This window comes from Phyllobates terribilis, unplaced genomic scaffold (assembly GCF_046119375.1).
Source record: "Phyllobates terribilis strain yellow unplaced genomic scaffold, ASM4611937v1 Scaffold_2__4_contigs__length_985480577, whole genome shotgun sequence".
In the NCBI taxonomy this organism is placed as follows: domain Eukaryota; kingdom Metazoa; phylum Chordata; class Amphibia; order Anura; family Dendrobatidae; genus Phyllobates; species Phyllobates terribilis.
This window is the reverse complement of record NW_027362762.1, coordinates 851,697,410-851,710,900: the sequence shown is the minus strand read 5'-3', so window position 1 is coordinate 851,710,900 and position 13,491 is coordinate 851,697,410. Positions and strand designations below refer to the sequence as shown.

Genomic DNA, 13,491 nt, shown 5'->3' with positions numbered 1-13,491 from the left:
AACATGACAACAAAATGGTAAACGGGGTCAAGATCTTCATGCACTTGAGACATATATGGGCCGACGATCCGTTGTTCGTTGGCGAGAAAATACCATCGCAGACTGCATCGACTGAGTTGGATTTTTCTGGCTGATGATACAGTTAATGCTTATGATTGTCTGAAAGTCGTCAGTCGTCCATCAGTCGATGGCTCCAAGGCTGCCGATGATTGCTATCATTATGTCCAAAATTTGCTATTTCAGATAACTTTCAATTGATGTTATGAGGGCCTTTAGCCCGTTACACATTTTGCCTTGGGGTCCATGAACTTTATGTCACGCCTCTGCAATAAAATATATAAAATATTGTTAGATTTATTTGATAAATGGATAAAAACATAAATTTTTAAATAACATCTTTCTGACATATAACAGGTTTTTACACTTGATGAGCTGATTATTTTTATTATTTTTATCTTTAGCTGAAAAATATGAGCCATGTGTAAACCCAGGAAAACCAGAACATGGTCACCAGGAACCTGAGAGAAGGGCGTACCAACCAGGTGATGCCTTGAGATTTTCCTGTAATTCTGGACACATGTTGATGGGAGAACACAGTATAAAATGCATTCCTGGACACCCATCACAATGGAGCAATTCTCCACCAATCTGCAAAGGTAATAATGAAGGTAAATGCAACATATAAGGTAACCAAGTAACGTGTAACCAGAGATTTGTCACTAGGGGCGTGTACTTCTTCCCCTGTGTGATGCTGACCAATCATAATCAAGCAGCAACACACAAGGGAAAAAAGAACACGCACCCATCATAGCTTAGAACAGGCTACTCCGGTGTGAGGCATGTATTGACAGACAGTCTGCTCTCACTGATCTCACTGCTGAGCTGTGTGTGATTACAGGCATAAGTTATAAATTATAATAAAAATGTACAAGATAATATCTCTACAATGGAGAGCAGAAAACAAAGCAATAAAAACTCTGTTTTATTCAGCTGTGCAGCCACTATTGCATGATTTAATCAGTTAATCAGCCTGGTTAAAAGTCCTCTTAAAGTGACCATTTCACAATTGTATTGGAATCCCCCTCAACACTTGAGAAAGTACCCGGAGAATCATCATATTTCTGAATAGATGTCTATTTATAACATCTTACTATTTTCTGATGATTTTAGTAACACAGACACTGCTGTGTTTTTTGGTTGCATATGTCAATAGTTGGATAAAGAAGTGCATGAAAAAATATTTAGGATATTAAAGCTTTTTCATTGGAGAGTGGCAGCTATGTTTTTCTTAATTGGTTATGCATGGCACGTCCACTTATCCAACAGACTGTGGAGATCCACCTGTTGTAAGGTCCATTTATACCGTACAATACGCAGCACGACTGCCAATATTTTTTTCAGTCGGCAGTCGTCTGTTAGTCTGTTTACAGAGGTCCACCCCACTTCAGATGTACACTAAACTATCTGTAACAGGTCAGTGCTCATAGGCTGCCATTGTTCTCAGCAGTATAGGTTCTGTTTACACAGGATGATGTGCTGCCGAGTACAATGATCTCTTGTGCAGCACAAAAGATAATTTTACTCTACAAACAGCTGAATGTTTAAAATGTGTAATTATCATGAAATAGGGGTTTCCTACAAAAGTGCGTTTCATGATAATTGTGCCATCCACACAGGCTGTCAAACATCCGGCAAATTAGCAAAACACTTGTTTGCCGGGTGAAATGATCTTTTGGTTTTCGACAGCACATCATCCTCTGTAAACAGGAGTCACGCTGCTGAGAACAATGGCCACCTATGTGCACTGAGCAAGATCCTTCAATACACATCTGAAGAGTTGTCTGCCTGTGTTCACAGGCTATTAAACAGCATGACCATGGCTTGCATTGCTATAAACAACCTGAACATACAGTACAGACCAAAAGTTTGGACACACCTTCTCATTTAAAGATTTTTCTGTATTTTCATGACTATGAAAATTGTACATTCACACTGAAGGCATCAAAACTATGAATTAACACATGTGGAATTATATACTTAACAAAAAGGTGTGAAACAACTGAAAATATGTCTTATATTCTAGGTTCTTCAAAGTAGCCACCTTTTGCTTTGATGACTGCTTTGCACACTCTTGGCATTCTCTGGATGAGCTTCAAGAGGTAGTCACCGGAAATGGTCTTCCAACAATCTTGAAGGAGTTCCCAGAGATGCTGAGCACTTGTTGGCCCTTTTGCCTGCACTCTGCGGTCCAGCTCACCCCAAACCACCTCGATTGGGTTCAGGTCTGGTGACTGTGGAGGCCAGGTCATCTGGCGTAGCACCCCATCACTCTCCCTCTTGGTCAAATAGCCCTTACACAGCCTGGAGGTGTGTTTGGGGTCATTGTCCTGTTGAAAAATAAATGATGGTCCAACTAAACGCAAACCGAATGGAATAGCATGCCGCTGCAAGATACTGTGGTAGCCATGCTGGTTCAGTATGACTTCAATTTTGAAAAAATCCCCAACAGTGTCACCATCAAAGCACCCCCACACCATCACACCTCATCCTCCATGCTTCACGGTGGGAACCAGGCATGTAGAGTCCATCCGTTCACCTTTTCTGCGTCGCACAAAGACATGGTGGTTGGAACCAAGACCAAATCACAGATTTCCACTGGTCTGCTGTCCATTCCTTGTGTTTTTTAGCCCAAACTTGTCTCTTCTGCTTGTTGCCTGTCCTTAGCAGTGGTTTCCTAGCAGCTATTTTACCATGAAGGCCTGCTGCACAAAGTCTCCTCTTAACAGTTGTTGTAGAGATGTGTCTGCTGCTAGAACTCTGTGTGGCATTGACCTGGTCTCTAATCTGAGCTGCTGTTAACCTGCGATTTCTGAGGCTGGTGACTCGGATAAACTTATCCTCAGAAGCAGAGGTGACTCTTGGTCTTCCTTACCTGGGGCGGTCCTCATGTGAGCCAGTTTCTTTGCAATGCTTGATGGTTTTTGCTACTGCACTTGGGGATACTTTCAAAGTTTGCCCAATTTTTTGGACTGACTGACCTTCATTTCTTAAAGTAATGATGGCCACTCGTTTTTCTTTACTTAGCTGCTTTTTTCTTGCCATAATACAAATTCTAACAGTCTATTCAATAGGACTATCAGCTGTGTATCCACCTGACTTCTGCACAACACAACTGATGGTCCCAACCCCATTTATAAGGCAAGAAATCCCACTTGTTAAACCTGACAGGGCACACATGTGAAGTGAAAACCATTTCCGGTTACTACCTCTTGAAGCTCATCAAGAGAATACCAAGAGTGTGCAAAGCAGTCATCAAAGCAAAAGGTGGCTACTTTGAAGAACCTAGAATATAAGACATATTTTCAGTTGTTTCACACTTTTTGTTAAGTATATAATTCCACATGTGTTAATTCATAGTTTTGATGCCTTCAGTGTGAATGTACAATTTTCATAGTCATGAAAATACAGAAAAATGTTTAAATGAGAAGGTGTGTCCAAACTTTTGGTCTGTACTGTAGTTGCAAAAATAGATCCTTCATCTTAGTTATCATAGGGTCTAATATACTCCTCAACACTGAATATGCAACAGCAAGAAGGAAAAGTCATGGAATTATGGAAATAATAGGACAGATAGACATGTTAATGATATGCAAATGATGGAAAATTAGAAACATAATGTTCAATACATCTCGATTTATTCAGTATGAAGAATGAGCATAATGCGCAGAAATCCCAACACTTCTACAACTTGGCTTCTATCAACGAAGTTATTAATGGTTGTGTGAAGAATGTTCTGCCACGCTGAACATACTTGGACTCGCAAGTCATCAAGATCCGCTGTTGGCAGCTCCCTTTACAATTGCCAACCAATGATGTCTCAGATGTGCTTGATGAGAGACATGTCCGCAGATGCTGAAGCCAGAGGCGTAGCTAGGGTTTTGGTTCAGGGGGGCGAAACTTCTGAGTAGGCACCTAACCAGTTAACCCTGATTACAACTATGGTGGCGCACCCCAATAGTGGATGTAGGAGAACCACAGCATATGACCGCACTTGTTATTGAAATAATCTCTATACAAACACTGATATTACCGCCATATGGTGACATCAGTCCTACAGAACATATGAGATTATAGTACAGATATATATAGTAACTTACAGCTGACGTTCTTTCTGATGGAATCGCTCACCTTTCCAGTCTTTTCCATCTGGCCCAGACCGACACGACAACTTGTCCATCCAGGACTCGTCTGCAGAGATTACAAAGAAAACACATTTGACTCCTTACATTTCAGGCACCGTCCCCATCTATTCCCAACCTGCACAAGCGCCTCATCCTGCTGATACCTGCACCTACTGTGTGCCCTCTAGATGGTAAAACAAACCTCCAGAATATAGTAATGCAGTGTGCAAGTGCCCTAGAAAACAGTGCCCACATTTTGCCCCCTAGAAAGTAATAATGCCCTCTGTGTGCCCCTTTGACAATCACAATAACCTGAGTTCCCCTATAACAATAAGTGCCCACTTAACATTTAATAATGTCCTGAGTCTTCCCCCATGTACAGCTCACCTTAATCCCCACACTGTATGATGGCCCCCTAAATAGCCTCCATATAGTATAATGCTCCACATAGTCCTCAATATAATATAATGCACTTCTTATAGTCCACCATACAGTATAACGCACTCCTCATAGTCCTCCATATAGTATAATGCACTGCCCATAGGCAGACTCTATATAGTATAATACAGTTCTCATAGGCCTCTATAGTATAATGCACCCCTATAAAGCCCCCGTCTCACATAGCGAGATCGCTAGCGAGATCGCGGCTGAGTCACGGTTTTGGTGACGCAACAGCGACCTCACCAGCGATGTCGTTATGTGTGACACTTTGCAGCGATCAGGCCCCTGCTGTGAGGTCGCTGATTGCTGCAAAGTGTCCTGGACCATTTTTTGGTCCTTGCCCTCCCGCTGGTCAGCACACATCGCTGTGTGTGACCAGCGGGACCAGCGATCAGGCTGGTAACCATGATAAACAGCGGGTTATTAGGGGAACACGCGCACTTAGTAACCCACTGTTTATCATGGTTACCACTCTGCTACGGTGAGCGGTAACCTCCCGCTCACCGTAGCAGAGTGGTAACCATGATAAACAGCGGGTTACTAAGTGCGCGTGTGCCCCTAGTAACCCACTGTTTATCATGGTTACCAGCCTGCCAGCCTGCTCCTGCTTCAGCAGCAGGCTGGTAACCAGGAGCAGGACATCGTGGAAAGATTCTTTCCACGATGTCACTGCTCCCCTGATCGCTGGTGAGCCTGCCTGTTTGACAGCTCACCAGCGATCACTTAGCGACGCACCAGCGATACCGGCCAGGTCACATCGTTGTCGGGATCGCTGGTGCGTCGTTATGTGAGACGGTACCTTAAGCCTCCATACAATATAATGCACTCCCCATTGGAAGACTCTATATAGTATAATGCACTCCCCATAGGCCCCCATACAATATAATGCATTCCCCATAGGCTTATTCTGTATAGTATAATGCACCCCCATAGGCCTCTATAGTATAATGCAACCTCATAGGCGGACTGTAAATAGTATAATGCACCCCCATAGGCCTCTATAGTATAATGCATCCCCATAGGCAGACTCTATATAACATAATGCACCCCCATAGGCAGACTCTATATAGTATAATGCACCCCCTAGGCCTCTATAGTATAATGCACCCCCATTGGCAGATTCTATATAGTATAATTCACCCCCATAGGCCTCTATAGTATAATGCACCTCCATAGGCCTCTATAGTATAATACACCCCCATAGGCCTCTATAGTATAATGCACCGCATAGGCCTCTATAGTATAATGCAGCCCCACAGGATTCTATAGTATAATGCACCCCTATAGGCCTCTATAGTATAATGTACCCCCATAAGCCTTTATAGTATAATGCACTCCCATATGCCTCTATAGTATAATGCACCCCAAAGGCCTCTATAGTATAATACATTCCTCATAGGCCTCTATAGTATAATGTACCCCTATAGGCCTCCATACAATATCATGCACTCCCCATTGGCAGACTCTATATAGTATAATGCACTCCCCATAGGCCCCCATACAATATAATGCATTCCCCATAGGCATACTGTATATAGTATAATGAACCTCCATAGGCCTCTATAGTATAATGCAACCTCATAGGTGGACTGTAAATAGTATAATGCACCCCATAGGCCTCTATAGTATAATGCATCCCCATATGCAGACTCTATATAGCATAATGCACCCCCATAGGCAGACTCTATATAGTATAATGCACCCCGTAGGCCTCTATAGTATAATGCACCCCCATTGGCAGTTTCTATATAGTATAATGCACCTCCATAGGCCTCTATAGTATAATGCACCCCCATAGGCCTCTATAGTGTAATGCATCCCCATAGGCCTCTATAGTATAATGCACCCCCATAGGCCTCTATAGTATAATAAACAAACTTCGGCCCGCATAATAAATCATGTGGGTAAGGGGTCTAAAGGGGAAATTAAGCCCCCATCACCACAGAAAAGTGCCTACTCAAAATCAGATATATAAATAGGAGGACAATTGAGTATAATGGCATAAGAAACTTTATTATATAAATAATTCATTTAAAAATTTGTGCATCACATCAACAGTATGAAATCTTAATACAGACTAGGACATGCGGACAGATAGTCCCTTGTTTTCTTGTTGTTTGCAGACCTCTACAGAGGGCTAGTCCCAGACGTCATAGGGAGTGCTCATACAGAGACAGAAAAATGGACATATAATCAGATAGCCTAGAATCACTAGTGCTAAGTAATGGAGCCCACTCTGACATAAACTCAATATTGTATCTCACTCACCCGGTATAGGAGAGCCCAAGACTGAGAGGAACTGCACAGGGACAAGACAATGGCACAGGAAAGCCTAGATGCGCGTTTCGCTGGTGATTACCCTTAGCTTTTTCAAGAGGCCTCTATAGTATAATGCACTCCCATAGGAATCTATAGTATAATGCACCCCCATAGGCCTCTATAGTATAATGTACCCCCATAGGTCTCTATAGTATAATGTACCCCATAGGCCTCTATAGTATAATGCACCCCCATAGGCCTCTATAGTATAATGTACCCCCTTAGGCCTCTATAGTAAAATGTACCCCCATAGGCCTCTATAGTATAATGTACCCCATAGGCCTCTATAGTATAATGCACCCTCATAGGCCTCTATAGTATAATGTACCCCCATAGGCCTCTATAGTATGACGCATCCCCATAGGCCTCTATAGTATAACGCACCCCCATAGGCCTCTATAGTATAATGTACCCCCCTAGGCCTCTATACTATAATGCACCCCGATAGGCCTCTATAGTATAATGTACCCCCATAGGCAGACTATAGCATAATGTACCCTATAGGCCTCTATAGTATAATGTACCCCCATAGGCCTCTATAGTATAATGTACCTCCATAGGCAGACTCTAAATAGTATAATGTACCCCATAAAAAATAAGTTCAATACTCAACTCTACTCCTCGCTCCCCTGCTGCTCTGTGCGCCCCTTCATCTCAGGACATCGGGCGCCAAGTGATGGCATAATCGCGCTTGCTGTAAGTATCTGTGCATCAGTGATGTCAGACGCTGAGGGATGGGAGAGGGGGCGTCAAGCAATGAACTTGTGTGACAGGCAGGAGGCCTGATGCTGGCACCCGGGGGCCCCACTCTCCTGCTCTAGGGCCCCATAGAGGCCGCTTGGCAGTGCAGGGACATCGAGTCTCCCTGCTCTTCCCTAGAGTGTAACTGCTGTGCACTCCCATACAGTTGCACTTGCATAGCTCCAGGTGGGCCCCTCAGAGTGCGGGACCCGGGGCCACCACCCCCTCTGCCCGCCCGGTAGCTACGCTACTGGCTGAAGGCCATGATAGCACATTTAGGCCACAAAGGCTGCTCATAGTGGCACAAGCAACATGTTGGCTAGCATTTTCATGTTACAAAACGGCTCTAATGACACTTTGGAGAAATGGCCATAGCACTGGTTGCACAATTCATCTATTCTGTACTAGAAGTAAAATTAGACATCACATACAAAGCATAAAGTTTAAGTGTCTACACAAACCATCACAAGGCATCTGCTTGACATTGGGCTACGATCCAGATGTCCAGCTACAGGTGTTCCACTGACCTCACACACCGGTCTCAAAGTCTATCATGGAGCAGATCAAGACAGGCAATGGAGGCTGGAATGGAGGTCTGTCCTCTTCAGCACTGAGTTCCACTTTTGCCTTGATGCAATGAAAGCCAGAGATTGGTCTGGAGACCACGTTCAAAATGTCATAAATACTGTAGGTCTTCAAAAGGGAATGTCACACATATGCTATTCCAGGGATTATGATCTGGGGTGGCATAATTTATGGTAGCCGGACCCTTCTAGGCTTTATTCCAGGTACACTAACAGTTCAATGTTACATTGATTTGGTTGTGGAACCAGTGCTATGGCCATTTTTCCAAAGTGGCTCAGGAGCTGTTTTTTAACAAGAGAATGTCAGCTTGCATCTTGCTTGTGCTACTGTGAGTAGGCTGCCTGGTCTAAATGTGCACCCATGGGCGGCAGCATCTCCGGACTTGTCTCCCATCGAGCACATCTGGTATGTCATTGATCACCTATTGCAAAGGGAGCTGCCAGCAGCAGATCTTGATGAGTTATGTGCCCAGGTGCATTAAGCGTGGCAGAACATTCCTCAGACAACCATTAATAACCTCATGGATAGCAGCCAAGGCTGTAAGTGGGGGGGATTTCTGTACGTGGCGCTCATGCTCGATATTGAAAAAATTGAGATGTTTTGAAAATGTTGTTTCCATTTTTTTCATCATTTCTATATCACTAACAGGTCTACCCATCCTAGGATTTCCATAATTCCATGACTTTTCCTTTTTGATGTTGCAATTTCAATGCTGAGGAGTCTATTATTAGCTAATAAAAATACAGGTGTCAGTTTGCCAAATGGTTCACAATACACTAGCCATTAAGACTCTTGAGGTGAAACAATTTTCCAGGTTTTATATTAAATTTTGACACTTTTGTAACCATTTCTCTTGCTACATTCTGCACTCAGCAATTTGTGAACTGTTCGGTGATTCAGTGAAATGTTAATCTCTATATATTATTATAGTAATCTCAGGTTGTCACCAAAGTTCTCCTCTAAGATTCCGTTTACTACTCTTATTGTAAGTGAACTAATTCTCTATGTTCTTCCACAGCTTCATATAAAGAATTTTACAGTAACCAAGGAGTAGAAGGTGAGTGCAATCTAAATTTGATGTATAGGCTTTGAGCTTTATACCTTAAAATGACAGTTTAAAGCTTAAAGATAATCTGTCAGCAGACTTTCACCCCCCAAACTATATACAGTATATGTAGCTTTTTCAAAGACAAGTCAAGAAATACCTTACATGGCCAGTCCGTTCTTCCATCACTGAGTTTTCTATTGATATGCAAACTAGGCTGAAGAGCTATGGTAGGTCTGAAGCCTCCGTCACTCCGGTTCTTTCCCCCCCCAGCGCCGCCTCCTCCTGCTTGACTGACAGCCTCTATGCTGTGTTACTTCAGTCAAAGGAGCCATCAGTCAACGAGGAGGAGGCTTAACTGAATGGGGAATAGAGCTGGAGTGACAGAGGCTTCAGATCTACCATAGCTCTTCAGCCTAGTTTGCATATCAATTGAAACGCTGATTTCTCAGTAACGGAGGAACAGACTGGCCATGTAAAGGTATCGCTGGACTTGTCTTTGAAAGAGCTGTATGTGCATATAAATAGTTTGGGGGTGAAATCCTGCTGACAGAATCCCTTAAAGAGCTATCTAGATACACAGACAAGGACAAAAACTGCTGGATAAAGCTATTGGAATATTGAGATTTATTATAAGAGAAAAATAAATGAGAACAAGATGCAGAAAAACTGATCATTGCTCTCTATAGAAAGGCTGGGTAGCATGCAGGGAACAATAAATGCTTTCCCTTCTCTATGTTGACTGCTAATCACAGAAAGACTTAAAAGGGGATTTCCGATTTCTCTGGAATTATGGAATCACTGGGCTTGGAGGATGTTCATTCAGTTGTTTAATGTTGTTGAAAAAAAGCAGATCACAGACATGGCACAAAACTAAAGTCATTTCAAATGGCAACTTTATGGCTTTAAGAAACACTAAAAGAAATCAAGATAAAAATTGTGGTGCTCAGTAAGAGTAATTTTTTTCAGACCAAGCAGAGGGAAAAAATTATGGAATCACTCAATTCTGAGGAAAAAATTATGGAATCATGAAAAACAAACACACAAAAGAGCACTCTAATACATCACTAGTATTGAGTGCTAGTAGACGTGCACTCTTCCAACACGACAATGATCCAAAACACACATTTAAGGCCACTATTGCATTTCTGAAAACGAAGAGGGTGAAAGTCAATCAGTGGTCAAGTGTCTCCTGATCTGCACCCAATCGAACACCTATGGGGAATTCTAAAGAGTCAAGTTGAGCATCACTCTCCATCCATCATCCAGGTTGTAAAAGATATCGTTCTTAGATAGATTTTGCAATATATCTCCAACTTGTTTATTCCATGCATAGAAGACTTGGTGCTGTCCATAAAAATCATGGCGGTCATACAAAATACTGGATATAGTAGTTTTTCATGTGGGGTGTACTCATTTTTACAACTATTTGATCAAAACTGAAGATTTTTATGATAATGAAAGTTATATTTATAACCTTACTATTATACAGCCCCTGGCAAAAATTATGGAATCACCGGGCTCGGAGGATGTTCATTCAGTTGTTTAATGTTGTTGAAAAAAAGCAGATCACGGACTTGGCACAAAACTAAAGTCATTTCAAAAGAAGAAATCAAGATTAAAAATGTGGTACTCAGTAAGGGTAATTTTTTTCAGACCAAGCAGAGGGAAAAAATTATGGAATCACTCAATTCTGAGGAAAAAATTATGGAATCATGAAAAACAAACACACAAAAGAGCACTCTAATACATCACTAGTATTTTGTTGCACCACCTCTGGCTTTAATAACAGCTTGCAGTCTCTGAGGCATGGACTTAATGAGTGACAAACAGTACTCTTCATCAATCTGGCTCCAACTTTCTCTGATTGCTGTTGCCAGATCAGCTTTGCAGGATGAGGCCTTGTCATGGACCATTTTCTTCAACTTCCACCTAAGATTTTCAATTGGATTGAGATCCGGACTATTTGCAGACCATAACATTGACCTTATGTGTCTTCTTTCAAGGAATGTTTTCACAGTTTTTGCTCTATGGCAGGATGCATTATCATATTGAAAAATGATGTCATCATCCCCAAACAGACTCTCAATTGATGGGATAAGGAAACTGTCCAAATATCAATGTAAACTTGGGCATTTATTGAAGATGTAATGACAGCCATCTCCCTAGTGCCTTTACCTTACATGCAGCCCCATATCATCAATGACTGTGGAAATTTGCATATTCTCTTCATGCAGTCATCTTATAAATCTCATTGGAACGGCACCAAACAAAAGTTGCAGCATCATCACCTTGCCCAATGCAGATTTGCGATTCATCACTAAATATGACTTTCATCCAGTCATGCACAGTCCACGATTGCTTTTCCTTAGCCCATTGTAACCTTGTTTTTTTCTGTTTAGGTGTTAATGATGGCTTTTGTTTAGCTTTTCTGTACGTAAATCCCATTTCCTTTAGGCGGGTTCTTACAGTTCATTTGTTTTGTTGTGCATTTCCTGTTTTGGAGACATATTGCTTTAAGTTTACGGTCTTGATGCTTTGATGTCTTCCTTGGTCTACCAGTATGTTTGCCTTTGACAACCTTCCCATGTTGTTTGTATTTGGTCCAGATTTTAGACACAGCTGGCTGTGAACAACCAACATCTTTTGCAATATTGCGTGATGATTTACCTTCTTTTAAGAGTTTGATAATCTTCTCCTTTGTTTCAATTGACATCTCTCATGTTGGAGCCATGATTGATGTCAGTCCACTTGGTGCAACAGCTCTCCAAGGTGTGATCATTCCTTTTTAGATGCAGACTAACGAGCAGATCTAATTTGATGCACGTGTTAGTTTTGGAAATGAAAATTTACAGGGTGATTCCTTTATTTTTTCCTCAGAATTGAGTGATTCCATAATTTTTTCCCTCTGCTTAGTCTGAAAAAAATACCCTTACTGAGTACCACATTTTTTATCTTGATTTCTTTTAGTGTTTCTTAAAGCCTAAAGTTGCCATTTGAAATGACTTTAGTTTTGTGCCATGTCTGTGATCTGCTTTTTTTCAACAACATTAACCAACTGAATGAACATCCTCTGAGCCCGGTGATTCCATAATTTTTGCCAGGGGTTGTAAATCAAGGGTATGGAATGAGCCCCAAGACACATTTTTACCCCCTCACGATATAAAATAAATGTATATTTCCCAAAAGGAAGGAAAATGCTGATTTAATCCACAGTACCAGACAGTTTTATGCTGCAGATTTTCTATACAGCATGTGAATGAGATTTGAGAAATGTCATCCACATCGCTGTTAGGGTAGGTTCACACAAGGGTATAAAAAAATCATTCAGAATATCATCCAGAAAACTAGGACAGTCTTTAGTCCAGAATAATGGGTTTCAGGCATATCCGCCAACAGGGCCATTGACTTTAATGAAGCCATCTTCAGCTGTCTGACCTCATTTTCGTCAGTATTTGCCTTTTTCAGGCAAGCGTAAAAATGCAGTCAAACGTGATTTTGTGCCAGCTGTAATGCAGCGGCTTGCTGCATTACTAAAATGTCCAGGGCGTGTGTTCTGGCTGACCACGTACCTCCCCTTCAGGTGACTGATCACATATAAATCCTGGTGGTTTTGAAACAGGGGAGGCAAGAGGCCTGATCCCTGTGTCTGGGACACTATTAGCCCTGGGAGGGCAAGATGCCTGATCCCTGTCTCTGGGACACTATTAGCCCTGGGAGGTCAAGAGGCCTGATCCCTGTGTCTGGGACACTATTAGCCCTGGGAGGGCAAGAGGCCTGATCCCTGTGTCTGGGACACTATTATCCCTGGGAGGGCAAGAGGCCTGATCCCTGTGTTTGGGACACCATTAGCCTGGAAGGCACGTGGCCTGGAGACCACGTCTGGTGAGCCTTAAACCACAGCTTTGGCAGAACAGAGCTGATAGAAGCAGCTAAGACCCGGCAAAGGTAAAAGCGGTGCGTTATATGGACATTGATGTTGTTACCTTGCTGAAGTCTGTATCTGAAGCCAAGTGGGCATAGCTGCCACTGAAAAGGCTCTAGGATATTACATGTGTAACATTCCTGCGAGCCACTGAGATGGACTATGTTATAAGCAGTTTATGATGTGTAATAAACTGCTGGACTTCATATTACCGGAAAACGTTGCATGTGTGCTTTAGTTGACCCGGTGAAGTG

At 42.3% G+C, this 13,491-nt stretch overlaps 1 protein-coding gene across 4 annotated transcripts in view; it reads left to right on the top strand.

The window, feature by feature from the left end:
- Nucleotides 1–13,491, top strand: part of SEZ6 (seizure related 6 homolog) — a 951,365-nt gene that overhangs the window by 921,926 nt on the left and 15,948 nt on the right. For 2 of the 4 annotated variants that reach the window (XM_073667912.1, XM_073667915.1), the window contains exons 13-14: nt 462–656; nt 9,286–9,324. In XM_073667912.1, coding sequence (XP_073524013.1) covers nt 462–656; nt 9,286–9,324 — 234 coding nt within the window. Of the gene's footprint in view, nt 1–461; nt 669–9,285; nt 9,325–13,491 lie in introns of all 4 variants that reach the window. The other 2 variants (XM_073667911.1, XM_073667914.1) reach the window with 1 other exon arrangement.